The following is a 23,949-nucleotide window of genomic DNA, read 5'->3' as shown; positions in this document are numbered from 1 at the left end:
GATAATTCCATGCTTTTTTAACACTAATAAAATGCATGCTTATAAAGAGGACATCAGAAACCATTGTGTCTAGTGTATTCACCATACCTACAATCTCTGCTCCTAGCATTTGCAAGCTTTGTGGTAACATTCCAGTTCTCAGAATGCATCTACATGTGTTTACCATGCGTTGTGGAAGCCGAGATGAAGCTCCACGCACTACTGAAAAGGTTAGTAAAAATGCATAGCAAATGCGTTTCACATGCGTTTTCACTATCGTTAAAGTCAGTGGTTACCGAGTCAGACGACACAACCAACAATTTCTATCACCTTCAAATAATTTAGACCCCAATGATACATTGGACAAGCTGAATAAAATTCTAGCTGTTTATTTCATTTGAATATACTGCAGGTAATCCTGTCATCATACTAAAAACAACTGCTAGTTCTGTGATCAATCACATCATAAAACATTACAAAGTAATTTAAGGTAACACAAATTGTAACTAGAAAATGAAATAACACCCCGTGCAAAACTCTATTTTGAATTAACTTAAACAGCTAGAATTCCCTAACCTTTAAAAGCAACTTACTCAACAGGTGGTCAGAGCTGCTATTGTGTGCTACCTGTTTGTCATGATGTCATGTCTGAGTGAAGTGTCCCCACCCACACATCCCAATATCAGCACTTCTCGCCTACTCGTCTATAACAAAACTCTCTACTGGGATTTCCCCAGGACTTAAATAATAAGAAAAACATCTTCTTGCTTGCTCCACTTCTCTGATGTCCTTCCAGTAAATCTTGATCAATAACTGATCTAATTAACAGAAAGGGAAGGTGTATATTATATAATGGAGATTTTTTTTTTTTTACTTTTTCCTCTCTTCTGTATAATGCTTGTGGTGCGGCTGCTTAAAAAAAACCCGAACACAACATCCCCCCCTTCCTTGAAAGGAAACAAAATATGGCTGTGGCTAGGAAGTCGAACGTGAAGAAGTTGATAAACATGTTTTTTCACTTCCTGCCACCATAAAATGAATGAGTGGTCTGAATCCCTAGATGAATTAGAGTATATTAGCAACTATTACATAACTGGGAGAATACAGCTTAAAGCAAATTACTTGTCTAAAATAGAATGTTCTTAAATCTGTGATAGAAGCATGGATCATTTGTAACTGATCCCCTCATTACTGGTGTGTATCACTCCCTCTCGGTCTCTGCCCCTTTCTCCATATAGGCATTTATACAACCCTGTGTCGTGCATTATTTAACATTTATTTTTTATTTTTTTTACCATTGCAACTTTTGTTGGAGAAGAAGAATATAACCCTTCATAAAATGAATTATACATTTGTCCCAGGCACATTCATTCTGCCAAAGACGGCTGATGTCTCTGATGTAGGTTCTGAGCAGTGTTACAAACACTTTCACAACAGTAATGAAATAATTCATGTAAATGATACAAGATCTTCAGAAAGGACAAGTATTTCAGATGTGGGCTCACAAGTTAGAAGCTACTCAAGTGATCTACTATAAGTTTCATTCATAATAAGTAACCAGCAATTTTGGAAACATTTTTGGAACGTGCCCACTTATTTAACCACATTTCTTGTTTTTAACAATCGCTTCACAAATTGCCTATTGCTGTTTGTACTAAAATTAGAATCAAAAGCGTGTTATAAATAAAAAAGGTACTTTTTAAAGCAGATTGGTAAAATCAGTTATTTTCCAAAACATTAAGATGATTTATACCTTTTCCTGTTTCCCCATTTATTGTAAAACATACCATTTTTAAGAAGCAGACAAATAACCCTGGGTGCACAATATCCTGATACACAAACAGTAGGTGTCGCATATATGCAGCAATTTGTCGCCAATACTGGTAAATTGGTGTATGAGTGAGCTACAGCACGTCATTTGAATAAACAGCGCTATCCGGGAAATTACATCTTAATTATTATCTATAAAATACCCACTTGTGTCTCAGGAATGAATATATATATATTTTGTGTGTTCTCAAAAAATGAGAACGCAGTAGGCAATTTTAGCCTCGTAACCAAACAGTGATTAGGAAAACACTGGTGGACTGGGAATGAAGAATCAGTTTGGCAAATGTTCAGAAATGTGGTGGTAAGCTATGTTCACATATGCATATTAGCCCACAGTGCATTCATTGTGAGTAATTTATATTTAATCCAGGGTAACAATAGGGTTCTCAAATAGAAGAAAGCTTCCTAGGTCAAACTCTCCACTGGGTAGACACATTTTAATGCGCACTGATATCCAGCGCATTAAACTTTATTTTTTTCACTTAATAAATCATTTTCTTTGTCCTTTAAATTAAACTTTAGGGGGGAGGAGGGCAATGGTTTGCAAATGGTTATTTGTGTTTACTTTAGTGCAATTAATGAATATGAACATTCTGTTTTGACGTATTACATTTTACAATGAATTGTGAAAGCTAATGAATTCTGAAAAAAGTAAACATGATTACTAATTTGTGCTCCATAAAGCAGTGCACGGCCACAGTGTATAGTACACGGCCCCTGCTGGGGGCTCCCCATTACCTGGAATGGAGGATAATTACTTTGCAGCAGCCTACACACCAGGCCACTGATCGATATGTGATGCTGCATGACACTATCACTTCATAGCCAATAACTACCAGAGATGCCTCGTGAACTGTCAGGACACTCGCAAGCTTTTGCAATGCGCTGGCATTTAACATGCAGTGTCAAACGCCGTTGAGTACGCAGCCTTAAAGAAACACGTTCACAACTCCTCAAAGGACAAAAGTCAAAATATGATTATTTTCTGCTGTTTATAGTGTAACTATTTTTTTACATATCAAAGAGTAACAATGCTTGAAATGTTGGACCAAGCATGCATTAAAACAAGTATATGTAGTCAAGGATCACTAATTAAGAAACAAATTAACATGAAGAAAACATTTACAAAAGATCTACAGAGTTCTCAGGAGTTAAAAGAAGACCTATTAAGACATATGTCACATAGTACAGGAACTTGAGGTTCAATTCAGCTAACCAGAATGTTCTTTTAGGTATAGAGGTGTCCTACTCTAGAGAAGTGGAACTTTTGTGGGACTAAGCTTTCACGCTAAAAGCAAACACCATGTAAACTGTTACAGAAATATGTAATAATTAGTGCAGCCAATATAAATGAGTTAACCAGTAAACTGTGCAAAATGTAAAGAATTATTTAAAATTCTGATATACAAAGTCTAATATCATAATCGGGCCATGTGCAGGTATTGAAGATCTGCATCAAGTCCTCTTGACTACAAGTAATTTCTTATTAAAGTACAATTTAATAATGATTTTGATGCAAAAATGAAGACTGATTAATGACGTTATGGATGTGATCAGCCACTGAAGAATAGTAGGATTGTTGATGTTATGATATGGGATATTTCGTACCATATGAAAAGGTCAGCTGTAAAGTAGCCTTCAGAACCTTACACACCTCTTCAAGTCTTCTTTCACGTAAAGGAAGGCCTTTTAAAACATTTTGGGCAACATGTGAGGCCCTTAACAAATCATTCATTTCTCAATATGACTTGGGTCAAAATCTGAACACTGACTCTTGGGGGTATATTTACTATGCAGCGGTTCTACTGCGCTTTGAAGACATTTTTTAAAACAACACTTTTATTATAGACAAAGCCCATCGAGTTTTGACTTTAATAAAAGTGCCGTCTGAAGAAAATGCCTTCAAAGAGCCGTGAATTGGTGGTTCTACGGAATCCCCGCATAGTAACTATACCCCTGGAAATCTGAGAAATTGTACTTCTTAGGGATTACTGCAACAAGGTTAATGTAGAAATCCAAAAGCTAACATAAGATGGGTGCACAGTATGCATCAAGAAGAAACACAGCAGACATAAGTAATAGGGGACCGTGCTGCCTCATTATTTGTTGCTTTGAGTGTTTGAATTAATTCCCTAGCTGCAGAATAATTGCATTAAAAGGAAAAAAGCATCAGGCTCATCATATCTCCTTCAGTTTTGACCAAATCAAAGGTGTTTTTCTCACAAAGATTAACAGCAAAATAGGTTACTACCCACATGGCCCATACCACAACTAGGTACCAAATTATATAATGTACAACTTACCTGTAGGAGGTAGGCAGTCTTTCCAATCAAAGTACCCCGCATAAATGCCAGGCTCCAAAGACCCTACAATAGGATCTGCTTTAATCTCGATAAAGTTTTCAAATAACCTTTGGTCCAGCTCCCTCAGAGACTCTGTGCTAGCCTTTAAAATGAAAATAGAATTAGTAGGTCATGAGCCAGTCCCTCTGCTAATTCCTGAAAGGGTTTGGTGCCAAAGCAATACATGGGAGATCTATCTGTAGACAAAAGCCCAGTGAAAGTGGTAATATGTATGTATGGTCTCAGTGGGCTGGTATATGGTGGTATGCAAAATCTCCACTTCTGTGTGTATGTATATATATATATATATATATATATATATATATATATATATATATAGAGAGAGAGAGAGAGAGAGAGAGAGAGAGAGAGAGAGAGAGAGAGAGAGAGAGAGAGAGAGAGAGAGAGAGAGAGGTACAAAATGTGAATGATGGTACTCATTTAACATATGTAGCTACAAACATTGCATGTAAAACCACTTTCAAAACAAAACTAGTACCGTTTTACAGTGTTTAATATACAGTATAGCATCAACTTTTAATTTAGCCATATTTTTTTTTTTACCTTTCTACTGTATTAAGCTGGGTACACAGGTTTTTCATACAAATATTGAAGCAATCACACGATTAATGACCGTTTGGTCAGATATCGCATTAGTGTACATGCACCCACGATCATGTTTTATTGCACCAACGCACATCGTATCATTTCATTTGGTTTTATAAACTTCCTAAAAATCACGATCGAGGATGGAACAATGACGGGCATGTGGTAGTGTGTACGCACTCACGACCAGCAGTATAGGCAGATCTCTGTAGAGTGTGCAGAGTGACGATACTTTCAGCAGATGGTTATGACACATCTGAAGGTAAATCGTGTAGGTGCGTACACATAAATCTGCATGCTCATAGGGACTTTTGGGCATTGGTAAAATCGCTACAGAAATTGCATATGCAGTAATTTTCTGCTATAGTTTGTTAAAAGACTGCGATGTAGAAGCACAAACTGTAAGTTAAATTGAACAGAGCAATAGCAAGTAGCTCATCTGTTAGCTAGACACTATTAACGCTCAGATTCTTAACATTTCAACTCCTACTTCGCAATAAAAAAGAAAAAAATCAGTTTAATTCCACCTTCTGCATTGACATATATTCAATAACAATAAAGATCATATAATAAAGAGCAAATTTTATTCTCATAAGATACAGGTTTATCCCATATTATAACACACAACTAGTATCTTAAACACAAGAAAGATATTTTACAAAAACAGTGTTGTGCCAGTAGTGTTCTATGCACCTACTTCAAAACAAGTATTGGTGCTGCTCAATGTGTGGTGCTCACAGTAGAGAAGACTGATATGCGAGTATCACGTGCATGCATCTATAGAATCCATGGCTGCAAATTTATTCCAGCAACATAAGCAAAGCATCTAGTGTCTGTGCAGAATGTACGGAAAATCAACACTTATTCCTTTATTGTGAAAGGGTTTTAAGAAAAGCATGTCTTTTGCTTAGCTTACATTAAATTCAACTCAAACACATAAGCACAAAACCTAAAAAAAACACAAAAATCTACAAACATTATAAAAAAGGATAAAAAAACCTCAAACATAAAAGAATTATATACAGGAAATGTCAGCATTTCCCATACCTTTACACATGAAACAAATAATTCTTCACTTAACTTAAAGGTTACTAGAATGTTCACATTTTAGTATAAAATGAATACAGACAGTACTGTAAACAAATACATCCATTTCTGTAAAAAAATTTGCAACTCTGGTCAAAGGGACCCATTACAAAATGTAATATTTTACAGCTAAACTACGGTTAAGTGTAAAGTCGTCTAATCTGACATTTTAGTTCTTTGAATCAAAAAAAAAAAACTCATAAAGGAGAGAGAAGGTAACCGAGATTTAATAGATTAATCTCTGTTTTTGAAGATAATAATCTTAAAGTTAAGCTAACACGGAAGGTTAGTGCTCCAAAAACTTATGTAGAAATCTGATAACATTACCAGGTAAGTATTACGCTAAGTGCTGGATGAGCACTGTGAATAATTATAAACCCTAACACGTAGTAGTATAGAAAATAAGACATGAAATTCTAAAATAGGCAATTTACGAAAGCAGCAAAAATTTAGGCCTGGAGAGCATATGACATTCTGTGCCTTTTACTGCACAAATGTGCCCCTTATTACATCAAGCACATTCCGTGCTGAATGTGGGCTAGCCACAATAAAGCGCCACATACTGCAGACACAAACAAAAAATACATTTTGTGTGGGTTAAATACATAAACTGAATCCTAACTTAACTTTCTGTGCTTACGGTCATGGCCAAAAGTCTTGAGAATGACACAAATATTATTTTTCACAAAGTCTGATGCCAATTTGCATATACTCCAGAATGTCATGAGTGATCAGATGAATTGCAATTACTTTCAAAGTCCCTCTGCCATGACAATGAACTTTATCCCAAAAACAACATTTCCACTGCATTTCAGCCCTCCACAAAAGGCCCAGCTGACATCAAGTCAGTGATTCTCTCGTTAACACAGGTGAGAGTGTTGATGAGGACAAGGCTGGAGATCACTCTGTCATACTGATTGAGTTAGAGCAACAGACTGGAAGATTTAAAAGGAGGGTTGTGCTTGAAATCACTGCTCTTCCTCTGTTAATCATGGTTACCTGCAAGGAAACATGTGCAGTCATCATTGCTTTGCACAAAAAGGGATTCATAGGCAAGGATATTGCTGCTAGTAAGATTGCACCTACATCAACCATTTATTGGATCATCAAGAAATTCAAGGAGAGATGTTCAATAGTTGTGAAGAAGGCTTCAGGGCGCCCAAGAACTTCCAGCAAGCACCAGGACCATCTCCAAAAGTTGGTTCAACTGCGGGATAGAAGCAACACCAGGGCAGAGCTTGCTCAGGAATGGCAGCAGGCAGGTATGTGCATCTGCACGCACAGTGAGGCGAAGACTTTTGCAGGATGGCGTGGTGTCAAAGAAACCACATCTCTCCAGCAAAAAAACAGGGATTTGTTTGCTGCAAAAGGTACAGAAATTGGACTGTTGAGGACTGGGGTAAAGTCATTTTCTCTGATGAATTCTCTTTCAGATTGTTTGGGGCATCTGGAAAAACGCTTGTCCAGTGAACAAAAGGTGAGCGCTACCATCAGTCCTGTGTCATGCCAACAGTAAAGCATCCTGAGACCATTCATGTGTGGGGTTGCTTCGCAGCCAAGGGAGTGGGCTCACTCACAATTTTGCCTAAGAACACAGCCATGAATAAAGAATGGTACCAAAACATCCTCCAAGAGCAACTTCTCCTAACCATCCAACAATTTGTTGATGAACAATGTCTTTTCCAGCATGATGGAGCACCTTGCCATAAGGCAAAAGTGATAACTAAGTGGCTCGGGGATCAAAACATCGAAATTTTGGGTCCATGGCCAGGAAACTCCACAGACCTTAATCCCATTGAGAACTTGTGGTCAATCCTAAAGAGGCGGGTGGACAAACAAAAACCCACAAATTCTGACAAACTCCAGCATTGAGTAGGCAAAAATGGGCGGCCATCAGTCAGAACGTGGACAAGAAGTTGATTGACAGCATGCCAGTGCGAATTGCAGAGGTCTTCAAAAAGAAGGGTCCACACTGCAAATATTGACTCTTTGCATAAATTTAATGCAATTGTCAATAAAATCATTTGTTACTTAAGAAATGCTTGTAATTTTGCTTCAGTATACCATAGCAACATCTGACAAAAAGGTCTAAAAACACTGAAGCAGCAAACTTTGTGAAAACCAATACCTGTGTCATTCTCAAAACTTTTGGCCATGACTGTACAGTGGATATTAAACAATATACACACCCAAATTAAAATTGCAGATGAAAAGGCTGAAATTAATCGATCACTAATCAAATAAACACTTGTTCCACCTATAATTATTATACATTTTTATTTATAGGGCGCCACTAGGTATCCGTAGTGCCGTACAGGGACAGACAAACACGATACAGGGTGGGACAGCACGGTACAATAAACAAAAAGCACAGTAACTCAGAAGCTCAATGTACATCTAGATGAGAGGTGAGAGCCCCCAGCGGGGTAGAGAGAGGTGTAGGGGGGCAGGAGGACCTCATGGAAGAGACAAGGAGCTGGAGAGCAGAGTTAAGGTGGTGGGGAACAGGAGGAGAGGAGGCCCTGCTCGAAGGAGCGTACAATCTAAGGGGAGGGTAGGACGGACAGAGACGCAATGGTAGGAGGAAGAAATGGGGAGAACGGAGGCAGAGACGGAGAGGGGGGGGAGAGGAGAATGAAAAGTAAGGAGGGGGACAGGAGGGAGGGCAGGAGAGGGAGGGGGGTAGGGGGAGACTGGGAGGAGGTCAATTAGGTGGGGGACTGGAGGGCTTTAAGGAAGAGCTGGGTTTTTAAGGCCTGTTTGAAGCTGGGGGAAGTTCTGATGGAGCGGGGGAGCTGGTATAATGTGACATTGCAACCAATAAAATTCAAGTGAGACGCAAACTGACATTTTATATTAGGAAAAAGCAGTGAAAACAAAAAACCTTCAATGTGCACACCTTTCATAATGGGGCTGTAGCTGTGTTCAGAGTTAACCAATCACATTTAAAAATCAAGTTCAAATGTAATCAGCATACACCTGCCAACAATGAAAGTGATTGTGATTAACCCACATTAGAGATCAGCTCATCCTATAGGATTTCCTTGCAGTTTCCTTGTTTGCATCCTACTGGGATAACCATGGTTGAGCTTTCAAAACATCTACAAGAGCTCATTGTTGAAAGGTACCAACCAATCACCAGTGTGGTATAAAAATATTTAAAGGGCATTACATGTGCAATGGAACATTGTGAAGATTATCATCAATAAGTGGAGAAAATGAGGCACAACAGGGACATTGCCAACATCAAGACGTACCTCTAAAGTTGGTGACAGGACAAGGCGAAAACTAAATCAGGGGGGTTACCAAGAGGCCATCACAAACATTAAAGGACCTGCGGGAATTTCTGTCAGGAACTGGTCACTCCCTGCATGTAACAACAATCATTCGCACATATCTGGGCTATGGGAAGACAGGTCTCACAGAAGAAAACACATCCAAACCTGTATAAATTTTATGAAAAAAATACATTCAATCACCCAAACTATTTGGGAAAATGTATTCTGGTCTAATGCACCTATGTATATTTGGAAAAATAGGTCCAATTGTGCATAATTAATTGTGCTGTGTTTTTTATGGCTCCTAAATGATACTTGGCGACTGAAATGCAGACTATATTGTACATAAGCTTTCATCATTTGACTGAAACACTCGGCGGATCCTTTAAATCCAAAAGCATTCATTTGCCAAGTGGGGAAATGACTGCTCCTGTATGGGAGTCTGCTAAATCTAGGGCACATGCCACATTCTGGGAATGTCAATTCAGTAATGTATGAGTAAGTAATTAAAAATGCAATTCAATAAGAAACCCCTTTTAGCTACTGTATCTCTGTATTTACACATTAATTTAATTGTGTATACTGTGTTAAAGTATCAGTATACAAATAATGTATAACAGATGTAGAACACCTAAAAGGCAATAACATAAAGTATCTAGACTGTAGTAGTGATCATAGAGGTCTAAAAACCACAAAGTATTATTAGTATCCTCTATTCTGAGTATCACAGCATTTCCATAGCTGGTTTCAGAGCCTTTTCACACATACATGAAAAAAAAACCCGGAGAGTTAGGCTAAATCTGTGTATTATAAATATACATGAAGCATGCATGAAAGAGTTCTTATATTTAAGGCTATATGCATATCTTTTTAAATCTGGAATGGTAAGAATCCAAAACCTACTTTTGCAAGGAATCATCTTACCTCCCCCCACATATTATAGTACATTGACAGATGCACATAAGACATGGGGGTAGAATGTATAGAATGTATTAAGCAGCGGATTCTGCAAGTGGCTGATATTCGCAAACTTTGCAGAGGAAATTTAAAACAGCAATGGTTTTCAAGGCAAGTTTTGCCTTGAAAGCCATTGCCGTTTTAAATTTCCTCTGCAAAGTGTCCGAATATCAGCCACTTGCAAAATCCGCTGCTTAATACATTTACCCCCTGATGTTTACCAGTCACGACAAATACACATTTTACAAAATACATATTCTTATGCATGCATGTAACACACATGCAGCAAAGTATATGCAGGCTAACAACATTGAGCTAAGAGGAGTTTCATAGGAATTTTCATAACATAAAAGATATAAAAGTATACCTGAGTTATCTTCTCTATTCCTTGGAATCCATGCTTTTCAAAATGTTCAGTGATGTTTAAAAGTGTATGTCGTTCCAGATAGCGGCAATGGCTCAGGACAATTAGGAGCTTTTTGTCCTGATGTTGGAATATACAACAGAACACATTATTTAATAATATAATTTTTTTCCATAAAATGGCTACATAAAATTATATAATATGACGTATTCAACGCTGAAGTCCGGTTATGCAATGTGGTTGATTGGCATGCTTTCCCTGACTAGAATACTGCTGTAAACAAATCCATGTAAAATATGGGACAAGAAGCAATAGTGGTTAGTCAATGAATCTTGTCTTGTTCCTGTGTAACTCTACACTGTAAGTATAGTAATAAGTAGACCTGGATATCAGAATCCCCTCATTCGAGCATATTATATTGTTACTGTAAAAGTGTATTAGTCACAATTAGTCAGAAGTGTGAATTACTAGGAATGGCTTCCTCTAGTGGCCTGTGAACTTGTGTTTTCATTAGGTGAAGGCAATCTGTTCCTCTGCAGCTATTAAAACATTAGACTGTCTGGACAAATGTAGCATTTTTAAAATATATTAGTATGGACCATGGATTTCCATTTGTAAATAATGAAATGTAGTAAAACAAAATAGAACACATATATATGACACTATAGAAAGGTAGCAAAGTGGCCACACACAGGAGAAGTGATGATGCAGCAGGAGGGTAGCAACATAAATAAGATAAAAACGTCAATGCCCCTTTAGAGTAGTAGCTGATTACATTTTTGGCAAATACCAGTAGCCTGCCCCTGGGAACTTTCCGAGAATTGAAGCTGGATACATTCATTTAATTTTCTTTTAAAATAAGTGTCGGCTGGATTTCCAAAGAATAACTTTGTTTCTGGTAGTTTGGGTAAGGCTGTATAAGAAGGAAGACTTGGTAGATGCTGGGTCAGACTGCAGGCCCTGGCCATTACTCCAACGGTCAGAGAAAAAGATCTATTTAGAGGCGCACCTTGAATTATCTTTTAATAAGATCTTTTGTCCCTTCAACCAATTATTATAGGCCTCATATTTCATTTACTCCCATATTTACAGAAATACTCCTATTTGCTATTCACCTGGTTTACTGTATAAATACATATTTGACTGATCGTACCAAAACCCCATGATGAGAATCTACATGCAGATTCAGAAGTGGAAAAGAAATAACTTACAAGGGATATAGTTGGGTCTTCATAAATGCTGCCAAATAAATCAGGCGATGAAACATCAACTGAAACGCTAAGAGATAAGGAAGACCATGTTAAAAAGCAGAAAAAACCCTGACATTTCTTGCAACTGAATACTTAAACCTATAATCCCTTCAGAGTAATTACTGCGGGGGCACGTATATCTCATTAACCATTATTTAATTTTCCAAGAACATCATCTTTGTAACCAAGCAACTTAAAAGAAAAGTGTGCTGACACGGGTCTACAAGTTGTACAAGTCTGTAGGCTGCTGCAGATCGCTAATCAAGCAAAATCACTGAACACATTTAAATCATTCTGATTTTAACTAGTATTCAAAATAATAAACTTTACATTATAAAGAGTTTGTTGTGAAATTACACGAGTTTAAATGACTTACAAGACTTTATTAAATAAAACGTATAATGCACATTGTTGTTTTCTGAAATTATGTTTAAGTCAGTATTGCAATTTATACAATTATTTTTGAAAACAATTATCAGCCTCTATATAAAAAATTTATTTATTTAAAGGGGATGTTCAGTTATGGAAAACCCATCACTTCTGAGTACATGAGGGAGTCATGTAGCATATTAAGTAACATTTCAGCATTAAGTTCAATTAAATTGAATTACGTACTGCTTTGTATCCACATCTCCATCAGGCTTGGTACTCAGATATTCAAGGGTGGATATGAAAGCCTGTTTAAGAACAACATACACAATAAGGCAACGAAAACAACATTTCCCATAATGAACAGGGAGGGAGGCATGTAAATAAATAACCAAATTATTTTTTATAAGGTCTAAGACTTTATATTCACCTATAACTCATCAAAAATATATTCTACTGCTGCATCTAATTTGACTAGATTACTGCCCTTCAATTTATGTAGAAAACCTCTCCAAAAAGCATCAACAATGCCATTTGGAGAAAATACACATGAATGCTTGTGACCCCCCCTCCCAAAAAAAAATATGAGGCCACCACCGCAAGTCAGAGTCCGAAAGTGCTTGATACTACACTTACTGACAGTGGTTAGAGGAAGCGCAGCATCATAACGCTGCCGATGCTGATTATTCCCCCTTGCTCCGGCAGTCAATGACATTTTTTGGGGGGAAACAAAGGAGGGAACAAAATAATTAAATATTTAGTGGGCTACTAAAGTCATATACTGTATGTGGATTTCAAGGTCTTGTGAGGAAACAAAGGTAGAGCAAGAAGACGCAGTTCCTAATATAGAACATTAGCAACAATTATTAACGCTTTAAAAGCATGCAAACAGATATGGGGATAGAACCAATTGATTTAAGTGACCAGAGGTACCAGGAAGGGGATGTGGTGATAACAGAGTACCTGGGTCTCTCTTGGAGGCTCACTGCTGGCGATTATGATGGGGTGGATGAGGCTCTGGCCACACCTGGGCAGGAGTATGGGCAGTGTTAAGTGACTGTGTGGAACCAATAGCTTCTTAGTGCCTGGGGACAGCTAGAGGAAGCAGAAGGGCCAAGGCCTGAGATTGCAATAGGCCCCAATACTCACTTGCTCTTGTGACTACACTGTTCGCTCTATTTACTGCAAGTGGAGCAAGGAATGTTTACCACATGCCAGATGTGACAATGGCTAACCAGCCTAAGATTTGCTGACACCATGCAATGTACAAATTATCTGATAATTAAAATCCCCCAGTATAAAGGCAAATTATTTGAGGAGGTCAGCGTTTACACTATAACATGTTGTTTAAGCTTGTATCTATGTTGATCAGGACCTTGTTTTACCTTGACAAATATTTTTTCATTTAAACTTCCCAATCAAGGCCTGAAGAGCCAGCAACTTAGCCTAAATGTTTTTTGTATTTGCAATTGTAACAACTGCCTCCAATAAATGTTGTTCCTGGTTCAAATGTATTATTTGTGTGTGTATGTATATATATATATATATTTATTTTTTAAAACAAATTTTTTTTCTTACATCTGCACTGTCACCGAGTAAATGATTTTACCATTTCTCTTACAGCCATGGCCCGAAATCATAGACTGCATCTTCACTGGCTCTCGTTCACACCTATCCTCCACCGCTATTTAAACTTGATTGACTAAACTCATTTGACGATTCTGAATTACTGAAGCTGCAGAGTTACAGGCAAAACGGCTTCATGTAGCTGCCTCTAGGGCGGCACCAAAGGGTAGGGGAACCTTGATAAAAAAGTTTACATAGGTGGAAGTGCAGCTTTAATAAAGGTAGGTTTAGCCCAAGACCATGTCTTGTGTGTCCTTCTGAGTGAGTGGGGTGCAAGGGCATCAGGTTACACACACTCAACTAAACAGATGTGGGCTGATACATTAATTGGTACATTAACATACAAATGCTGTACAAAAAGTACAATTCAAGTCATAAAAGTCATAAATGTCTGGGCAGCCCAGTTCTACAGCATTCACAAACATTTTCTTCATTCTGCCCACCTGAATAATGTTAATGCATAGATAGCAAACTTTGTCTTGTGTACTCTCCTGCTGAAAAATCTAGAATATAAAAGAAATGACAAAAGTAAAGTCAAAAAGCACAGATTGTATCAACAATAGATGAATACATTGAGATGCACTATTTAATTACTAAGCTATATGCCAAAAAGCGTGTGCATGCCCATATATCAATATATTGATATTTTGCAAAAAAAACTGCATAACATATCACTAATAAGTATTTAACATGTCTTTCTTTCCCTCAATAAGCTACACTTAAAGGAAATTAGAGACAAATGTTATTAACCAGCAAAGGTTGTGCTCACAATGATTTAATAATGAAAGCATGAAAAAATTGGCAGAAGGGAAAGTTCCAGTAAAAAAAAATTAAAACATAATCACATAAGTGTGATTTTAATAAACCTTTTATGGTTTTTCCTGGCAGTACGCAATTTTTACAGATCTCTTTGAACCTTATGACACAACAATGTCCCGGCTTCCTGGATGAAAATGAGCTAAACTCTGGTCACCTGCACCTTTCAGACAGTTTGTTGCAAAATATAAAAGTAATTAAAACCTTGCTGCTCTACCTGTAAGACCTTGTTCACATCTACAGCACATATGCAAGTTCTGGATATATGGAGATCTTGGGAAAGCATTGAATTGTAACAGACATTAGCATTGACTGTGCAGTAGAGCTGCATTAGCCTATTCATCATCATCATCATCATCAGTTATTTATATAGCGCCAACATATTCCGTAGCGCTTTACAATTGGGGACAAACGTAATAAACTAATAAACAAACTGGGTAAAACAGACAAAGAGGTGAGAAGGCCCTGCTCGCAAGCTTACAATCTATGGGACAATGGGAGATTGACACATGAGGTTAAGTATACATTTTGCATCTTGGCCCAGCCAGACTGCAAAGGTAGGGTGACTCATAAGCTAAATGATCCTGTCACACAATAATGTTGGTCCGGGGGTAGTTGTCTTGTGTGAAATTGTGTAACAGGCTAAAGGTAGTGAGGTTAAGATGGTGGTTGAGGAATATTATACGCTTGTCTGAATAGGTAGGTTTTCAGAGAACGCTTGAAAGTTTGTAGAACAGAGGAGAGTCTTATTGTGCGAGGGAGAGAGTTCCATAGAGTGGGTGCAGCCCGAAAAAAGTCCTGTAACCGGGAATGGGAGGATGTAATGAGGGTGGATGAGAGACGCAGATCTTTTGCAGAACGGAGTTGCCGAGTTGGGAGATATTTTGAGACAAGAGAGGAGATGTATGTTGGTGCAGCCTTGTTGATGGCCTTGTAGGTTAGTAAAAGTATTTTATATTGGATTCGGTAGAAGACAGGCAGCCAGTGTAGAGACATACAGAGTGATTCAACAGAGGAATAGCTATTTGCAAGAAAAATCAGTCTTGCCGAAGCATGCAAAATAGATTTTAGGGGTTTGAGTCTGTTTTTGGGAAGACCAGTAAGGAGGGAATTGCAATAGTCAATGCGGGAGATGATTAGTGCATGAATTAAGGTTTTAGCAGTGTCTTGTGTGAGATATGTGCGGATTCTGGCAATGTTCTTTAGATGTATGTAACATGATTTAGATATAGAGTCAATGTGGGGAACAAAGGATAGGCGTGAATCAAGGATTACACCTAGACAGCGAGCTTGTGGGGTGGGATTTATGGTCATGTTATCAACAGAGATAGAAATGTCAGGTATGCTCTTGTTGGCGGGTGGGAATATTATTAACTCTGTTTTAGAAAGATTAAGTTTGAGTTGACGAGAGGACAGCCAAGATGAAATGGCAGAAAGACAGTCAGTTACACGGGACAACACAGATGTCGAGATATCAGGAGAGGATAGATAGATTTGGGTATCATCCGCATAGAGATGATACTGAAAGCCAAAGGAACTTATTAGATTTCCAAGAGAAGCGGTATAGATAGAGAACAGCAGAGGACCTAGCACCGAGCCTTGTGGTACTCCAACTGATAGGGGAAGCGGAGCAGATGTGGCTCCAGAGAAATTAACAGTGAAAGAGCGATTAGAGAGGTAAGATGAGAACCAGGATAGAACTGTGTCTTGAAGACCTAGGGATTGCAGCGTTTGTATGAGAAGAGAGTGGTCAACTGTGTCAAATGCAGCCGAGAGATCAAGGAGAATTAGGAGAGAGTAATGGCGTTCAGTCTTAGCAGTGATCAGATCATTAACAACCTTGGTCAGCGCAGTCTCTGTGGAGTGTTGAGAACGAAAGCCTGACTGAAGAGGATCCAACAGGTTGTTTGCGGAAAGAAAGCGTGTGAGGCGAGTGTAGGCAAGTCTCTCTAGAAGCTTGGAGGGGCAAGGGAGCTGAGAGATGGGACGGTAATTTGAGAGAGAGTTTGGGTCGGAGTTTTGTTTTTTTAGAATAGGAGTAATCACTGCATGCTTGTATAGTGATGGAAAGATGCCAGTAGAGAGTGAGAGATTACAGATTTGAGTTAGAGGTGAAATGAGCACAGAAGACAGGGATCTACCAATTTGCGAGGGAATAGGATCAAGAGGACAGGAGGTAGAGTAGGAAGATAAGAAGAGCGTAGAAATTTCCTCTTCATTTGTGGGGTCAAATGAAGAGAGGGTGTCAGAGGGTAGTGGGAAGGAAATGAGCTGATGGCTTGTTGAGGAAGAGGATACCATTTCTAGTCTGATCTTATCAATCTTGTCCTTGAAGTAGGTAGCAAGATCCTGAGCACTGATAGTAGATGGAGGGTTCGGGGTGGGAGGATTGAGAAGATGATTAAATGTATTGAAAAGGCGTTTGGGGTTAGAAGCCTGAGCATAGATAAGAGATTGAAAGTATGTTTGTTTTGCAGTGTCCAGAGCATTTCGATAGGAGTGGTAGACAGAAGTATATGTGAAGAAGTCATTAGAGCTTCGAGATTTACGCCAGTGACGTTCTGCTTTACGGGACAGTTTTTGAAGATTTCGTGTTGCTTTGGTGTGCCACGGTTGACATCGAAGTCGACGTGTAGTATGAAGTGTCGCTGGAGCCACTTGATCAAGGGCCGTTGCTAAGGTTAGGTGAAAATGAGGTACTGCCATCTCAGGGGATGAGAATGTAGAGATAGGAGAGAGAAGGTGTTGGAGAGAGGTGGAAAACTGTTGAAGATTAATAGAATTCAGATTTCTACGAGTATGAGGAGGCTTGGTTGAGTTAGACAGTAGAGAGGTTAGAGCAGTGGGGGTGAGAGTGTAGCTGATAAGGTGATGATCCGAGAGGGGGAAGGGTGTATTAATAAAGTTAGAAACTGAGCATAGTCTAGAGAAAACAAGATCAAGGCAGTGGCCATCCTTATGAGTAGATGATTCAATCCACTGGGAGAGGTCAAGTGAGGATGTTAGAGAGAGTAGTTTGGAAGCAGCTTTGGAAGGTGGGTTATCAATGGGGATGTTGAAGTCACCCATGATGATGGTGGGGATGTCTGAAGATAAGAAGTGAGGGAGCCATGCAGAGAAATCCTCAATAAATTGTTGGTGTGCTCCAGGGGGACGATAGATCACCGCATATATTCCCAACATATCAACAATTAAATTAACACCACTCATCCACGTATTCAATCAAACGCGTTCCTGCAATTTACATGAAAAAGGATTTGATAACTCCCCAAAAAACCAACAACTTTCAGGTAGTTCTCCTGGACCCCATGAAAGCAGACTTTTCTCCCTTATTCACTCACTTCCTAGTAAAGGGTGGTTCAGGGCCTAATTGATGCTATTTGTGCTATTTTGGCTCCACCCCTGTGATGCAATGACACAATCAAGGCATTTCGCCGTGGGGCCAAAATAATGTGGCCCCCAGCAATATGCCCAACAGCAAAATTCCTGGAGGTAAACATAGGCTTTGAAGCCTGGTTGATGCATTCAACGCAAAACATCAAGTACACATTGTGTGAAGGTAAGCTGAGGAAGAGAACAGAATAGAAGCTGGTTATATGCACTTAGTTTAGCAGGCTTGGGTTCACTAGGAATTACAAGTGGACAGGTCCACATTATCACATACCTCTCAACATTTTAAAAAGCAACACTATTAACCTTGCTTAGATCTGCTCAAACTGCTTGTAAAGCCACCAACCAATCCCATATTCCCACAAATCTTGCCCATTTACCGATAGGCCACACATCAATCACACCTTATTAATCAAACCACTCCCATTCACACTGATTATTGCTTCATTCGAAATATGGAAATTTTAGTATCATTATCTCTCCTTATGAAGTTTAAGTGAACATTCTTGTCAAACGTCCAAGGAGTGAATTCAATTGATAGTAAATTGCTGCCGGAGCCATGCACAATGAGGCTTTGTGACGATGTCCACCTGGCATGAAATCTATGCTTATTTTTGATGGATGTATTCCAAATACTGGATGTTCAAGTGACATCGCTGCCCACTATACTCACTCATTTCTGAAAACTTTGAAAGAAGTGCTTACTGGTTGAGCTATAATGCAATAAACTAATTTCCCCTATTTTAGCATAAGAAAAAAATTGGATCCAAAGGCCATTTTTTGTTACATTAAAACATACACTTTATACTATATTCTGAAGTATATAGGATTGAAAGTGATATACTCACACTTGCTTCTGCAGGCTTACATTCCAGGACACCTTTCAGTGACTGTAGAGACTGGACAACACACTGCTCAAACTGGGAAGGCTACAAAATAAATAATAAATAATAATCAAAAAAAGGCATAAACATAGTAAGTAAATGAAAAGGTGCAATGTAATAGTGTTTAAAAGAAGGGTGCTAACATTGCTGTCTGGTGTATCACTGATGTTATCAATGTATTTGCAAATTAGATTTACAATGCTTTCTAAGGAAAATAACTAATTATTCACCATACTGAGAAGCAAAACTATATTTAAAAATATATATAATAAATATACATATTTGAATGATTCAAGGTTTTCAAAATAAAAAAAATAGTTTGCAGAGTTGAATTCAATTTCGAACAACATTTAAAAGTCAAATTTTGGAGACATACTTGTGTCATTAAACTCTGCAATAATGAGGTTTGTGGACTTCAAAAAAGAAAAAAGTAACTTCTGCCAGTGCCAGATATCAAAAAAAAATATTATAAAGCTATGCATATTTATTTTAAAGGAATTGAAAATGCCACTGCGGTACTATAACTGATCCATTATAAAGAGGGCCTCAACTGTGCATGGTCCAAGTAGTTCCTATTATTAGTTATAGTCAAAACATGATAATAACAATCATATGGCTGAAAGATATTAAGAAGCCAAATATAAAGTTCCTGCAAGCATAGGCAAATAAACTCTAATAGGTATTTCCATAGAAATATGGTCTGCATACACCCACTAAGTACAGAGATGAGGGAGAAGCTTACATCGTTCATGTAGGGAGCATGGATTCTAGAATAAAATAAGTAGAATAGAATACAGATACAATAAGTATAATCAGTGTTTCTCAAAATGTGGATTTACTTTCAAAACTCAATGCTACCAATGCACTGAGTACCTGCACATGTTTAAGAAGTCCTTAGAACATCTTTATTATCTTTTAAACTACGGCAGCATTACCTTTTCACAGTGTCTAACTTGCAGAACAGGTAGTGAACTAAGAGTCACTCTGTATGACTTACTAAATATATATTTCTTCCTCTCTCTATATGGAGATGATTGGCAGTTTTGATTGTGACATGTCATATCTCTTTTTCCCTTTTATTTTTTAACAATGACCTCGGTAAAGGTGTTTAAACACATTAATTATAAGATTTTGCACCTGTGTGATACCTTGGATGCTCTTTTTACCTAAACAGATGTGCACTAATTAATCTAATTGGAGCTAAGTGCTTTAAACAACAGCTCCAGGATACAAATTGCCATCATTCTACCTCCTGAAGAAACCACATACAACAGTGGAGAAATGTGTCAAAGACTATTTGTAATGTCAGCGCACTAGAGGCTCAGGATACATTTTTTGGAACCTGTCGATACTGTGTAACTCCTACTATCTGTAAGGACAGATTTACAGGGAGCAGAAACTTGATACCTAGATTATTAGTCTGCAGATTGCAGTTAAAACTGATGAGAATTTGCCGAGGCAGAGCCGGAGTTATTTCCTAAATTCATTTTACTAGAGTATAAGAGAATGGAAATACTGTAAGTGTAATCAGTGTTTCTGAAAATGCTTGTGTACTTTCAGAACTCAATGCCACCAACGCCACTTACAGTAGTAGCCAACAAGAGGAGCACATGGAATACAAATCCAATAGGTAAAATATCCACAGACTTCATCTACAGTCTTTTCACTACAGATGTTTCTTTCTCATTTTTTCCACTAGAAAGACAAGCATACAGAAAAGCTGAAACTGCTCATTTATAGAGTGTCTGCTCTATATCGATTAAAGGTAAGACAGCTTTCATAGCAACTATGCCTTGCACATTTTTGAAGTTCATAAAATAGTAACTGTTCTTAGTCACCTCTTTTCTTTTCCAGAAAGTTTCACCAGTTTGACTGTTTTTGGTTACAGAAACACTTAGGTGACAAATTTCAGAAGCTGAGTTGCAGATAAAAAAACCCTCTTCATTAATAGGCAAAAACCTAAATACTATTTATTAAACTAACTGAATTCTCAGGTTAGCGCCAATACATGAATGACTGAATGTCAGCCAGAGACTCCATAACCTGTGTTACCGTACTACACATGTACAGTCCTGAGCAATGAAAGTGCACTTTACTGCTACTCTGCTTCAGTGCTGTTCTACTTTTAACAAACGGCAGTGAATTAATACAGAAGAAACTATTTCAAGAGATTTATACACCAATTCATGTACAAAGGACTAACAAAGGACTCTTTTACATTAAAACACTACCTACTAACAGGACACCTAGTCCTTATCCAGCTGTAGATAAGAGTACTCAGTACTGCACATGGAGCTCTCAGCACCCAGCTGGAGATGATCGAATAGGATCCCTTGCCCACTCCTTCAGAAGACTGGAATTATGGAAAAACATCTCTCGCAGGTTTACATTCTTGGGGGCTAATAAGTGATTGAATTTTGAAGGAATTTGTGTTCACTACTGATATATAATCCTACAGTACCTGTATAAGAAAAATGTATGCATCACGTTTACATATATACATACCAAAGAGGTTAAACCTTCATTGTCAACAATGCAATCTTCTTTGTCAGCTAACCGTTTTACATCTGAGAAAAAAACCCCAAAACAATTAGCACAATATTAACCTTTATTGGTGATTAAGAAAATCTGTGGCCAATACTGTCATAGTAACTGATCTCACACCATTTGTCACAGCCCATACATGCTGGAACTGGAAGGGTCCAGTACAATGTGCAACAAAAAAAGATATATAGTAATTGTCATATAGTAAATCTATTCTCTCTCTACCAGTTTCTTGCTTGGTTATTCTCTAACAGTCTTACAGTATATTTCAGTTTGATGCTCTATTAAACAGGGTAAAGGAAAGCCTTTGTGAGGTCTACATCTGTTTCTTAAAAGGTTCCTTAATAGTTTCGTTGAAATGACAATAAGGGGACCACTGTATTCATCAAGGGTTCTGTAAATGCTCATTCAAATTGTGGAGAACAACTTATTTTGGTTAAAAATAGGAGTTTAGCTTATTCTGTATACCACTGAAAAGATGGTAAAGCTGTAGTTCATATCTAACTTTTCTTCCTGCTTTGTGTCCTACTAAACAAGATGTAGTTGTGTTAACTACTCACTTTTTAGTGTTGTCTTCAATAATACCATAGGTACATGCAGCAAGGGAAATAATTAACCAAGACCTCACTGCCTTGCAAGGTTATTAAAGTGCTTTTCAACTTGCGCATGGAACAATTCAATAAAACAGTCTATTTAATAACTTGATTCGCATTATTGCAATATCTGTAACATTATAGGACACCAAATCTATACATAAGCAGGAAACAAAACGATACTTTCGGGAAAATGTTCAAAATTTTAACAGTAAAGCAGGTCAGGTTTATTCCCATTTTAAGTATAAAAGACAATATGAACATTAGGCTATATCTAGTCCATTGCTTTCAGAATGTTACACATTTAAGGGCGTATTTAATTAGGATTCGCGACCGTGATTAAACGCAGCTGCGCATGTAAAGTGTCATATCGTTTCCGCAACATCCCAGATTTCCGCTCGCAACCCTATGAGGTATGCATGGAAATCTGCAATTTTGCGGTATCGGGACCCGTGCAGCAGGGCGTAATCACAGGCGTGAATGCTAATTGAATATGCCCCTTAGGTTGTTCATTTGAGTTAACCCCTCATCTATGATTAGGTACAGTACATCTCACTGTAAATATACTGGGAACAGTGTCTACCATAAATAAGGTACAACAGATAATATGCATATCAGATGCAGTGCACTGCAGTCATACATAGAATATTGCAACATAACATGAAAAAAATAATTATATATTCATTCATATATATTAATTGTATTATTAAAAAGTACAATAAAAGTATGAAAAGAATATTAGAGGTTCATAGGGGTTCCGTGACCATGGAAATGCAGAAGGCCACACAACTCAAAGGTGACTTCTGTTATCTTTATATTTCCCAGTAGGGGGTGCATTTTTCCCTTATAATATATCCGTAGCAGTTTTTGACTAAGTATTTGAACTGCTATTGAATTAAATTGTGTTTTTGTATAATTATTTTTTTTTGTTTAATCATGAACATCGCCAGATCTCCATCTTGGCTTCAAAAAAATTCAGGGGTTACTTTATTTGAAAGATTGGAGTCCCCTCTAACACCCTACACTACAGAAAACATTAAAGAGCCCAAGATGGGGGAGAGGTATTGTAATGTACAGATCCTCCCACCCTGGAACCTAAAGATTTAGGTTGATTGAGCCTATTCAGATCGAGAACAGCTTTTCTACCAGAAATAATCTAGAGTAAAAGCTGGTGTGTCTCCAAGTAGGTACTAGAGAGATTACTTGTTTCTCCAGAAGAATCTGTAAACTGCTACATAATTCCTCCATTTGCACAGGGGATGATGTAGTCTGTGATTTCACAAAAACACTTTTCCTGGGTACCACTTTATTGTGTACCCTGTGTTTATAATATTCCAAACCAAGTGATCTTGTGTAGTGAGTGTCCCTGCCTACATATACCTCGCAGTCCTGCTACCCACCAAGCCTACTGGAGGTTGTGTTATCTAGGAGTCATTGTGAACTTCTCGTACTTCTTTCTTCCTTTCCTTTAAAAGAAGGAAAAGTCTGCCTGGATGCATTTGCCAAATACGGTCTAGCATTTTGTTTGCCAGGACGATAGACTCTGACTCTTTTTAATGTTGCCTTGAAGAAGCAGAAAATAATCTTTTACAATACAGTGAAATATTATGTAATTTACCTTCTGTGACTCTCTAAATCATGCAGTTTGTCATCAAAAATAAAATCACCTTAAAAAAGAAGCGCAGTTAGACTGTTGATCCTCCACCCAGGAATGCAGCCAAATGGCTCTCCTGGCCACTACTGCTGAAGCTACACTTCTGGCAGAAAGTGTGATCATACCCCGCTATGCCTCAAAGAGCAAATCAATTCCTAGTGTCACGGTTTCCATATTCTTTAACAAGTGTTGTATATGTTTTCTTGATGTCCTTATACAAATAATCCATCTAGATTCAGCGTGCACAGGAGACCAAAGCTATGGCTACTCCAGATTTAATTACCGTTCCTGGTAAGCTTTTAAAACATTTCTCCATGTTCCTATAGACTGGGTCTCTTAACGAGCCTCCATCTTCTAATGGTATAGAAGTTTTTGCAAAAA

At 38.0% G+C, this 23,949-nt stretch overlaps 1 protein-coding gene across 1 annotated transcript in view; it reads right to left on the bottom strand.

Annotated features, from left to right (window-relative positions):
- EXOC2 (exocyst complex component 2) overlaps positions 1 to 23,949 on the bottom strand; it is a 127,572-nt gene that overhangs the window by 11,127 nt on the left and 92,496 nt on the right. The window contains exons 16-22 of the mRNA XM_075212988.1: positions 21,283 to 21,344; positions 18,742 to 18,822; positions 14,131 to 14,190; positions 12,308 to 12,369; positions 11,654 to 11,720; positions 10,446 to 10,562; positions 4,113 to 4,254 (exon numbers count right to left, since the gene is read on the bottom strand). Of these exons, the coding sequence (XP_075069089.1) occupies positions 4,113 to 4,254; positions 10,446 to 10,562; positions 11,654 to 11,720; positions 12,308 to 12,369; positions 14,131 to 14,190; positions 18,742 to 18,822; positions 21,283 to 21,344 (591 nt within the window). The remainder of the gene's footprint in view (positions 1 to 4,112; positions 4,255 to 10,445; positions 10,563 to 11,653; positions 11,721 to 12,307; positions 12,370 to 14,130; positions 14,191 to 18,741; positions 18,823 to 21,282; positions 21,345 to 23,949) is intronic.

This window comes from Mixophyes fleayi, chromosome 5, assembly GCF_038048845.1.
Source record: "Mixophyes fleayi isolate aMixFle1 chromosome 5, aMixFle1.hap1, whole genome shotgun sequence".
In the NCBI taxonomy this organism is placed as follows: Eukaryota; Metazoa; Chordata; class Amphibia; order Anura; family Limnodynastidae; genus Mixophyes; species Mixophyes fleayi.
Note: the sequence above shows the minus strand (reverse complement) of the source record. Positions and strands in the feature narration are given on the sequence as shown.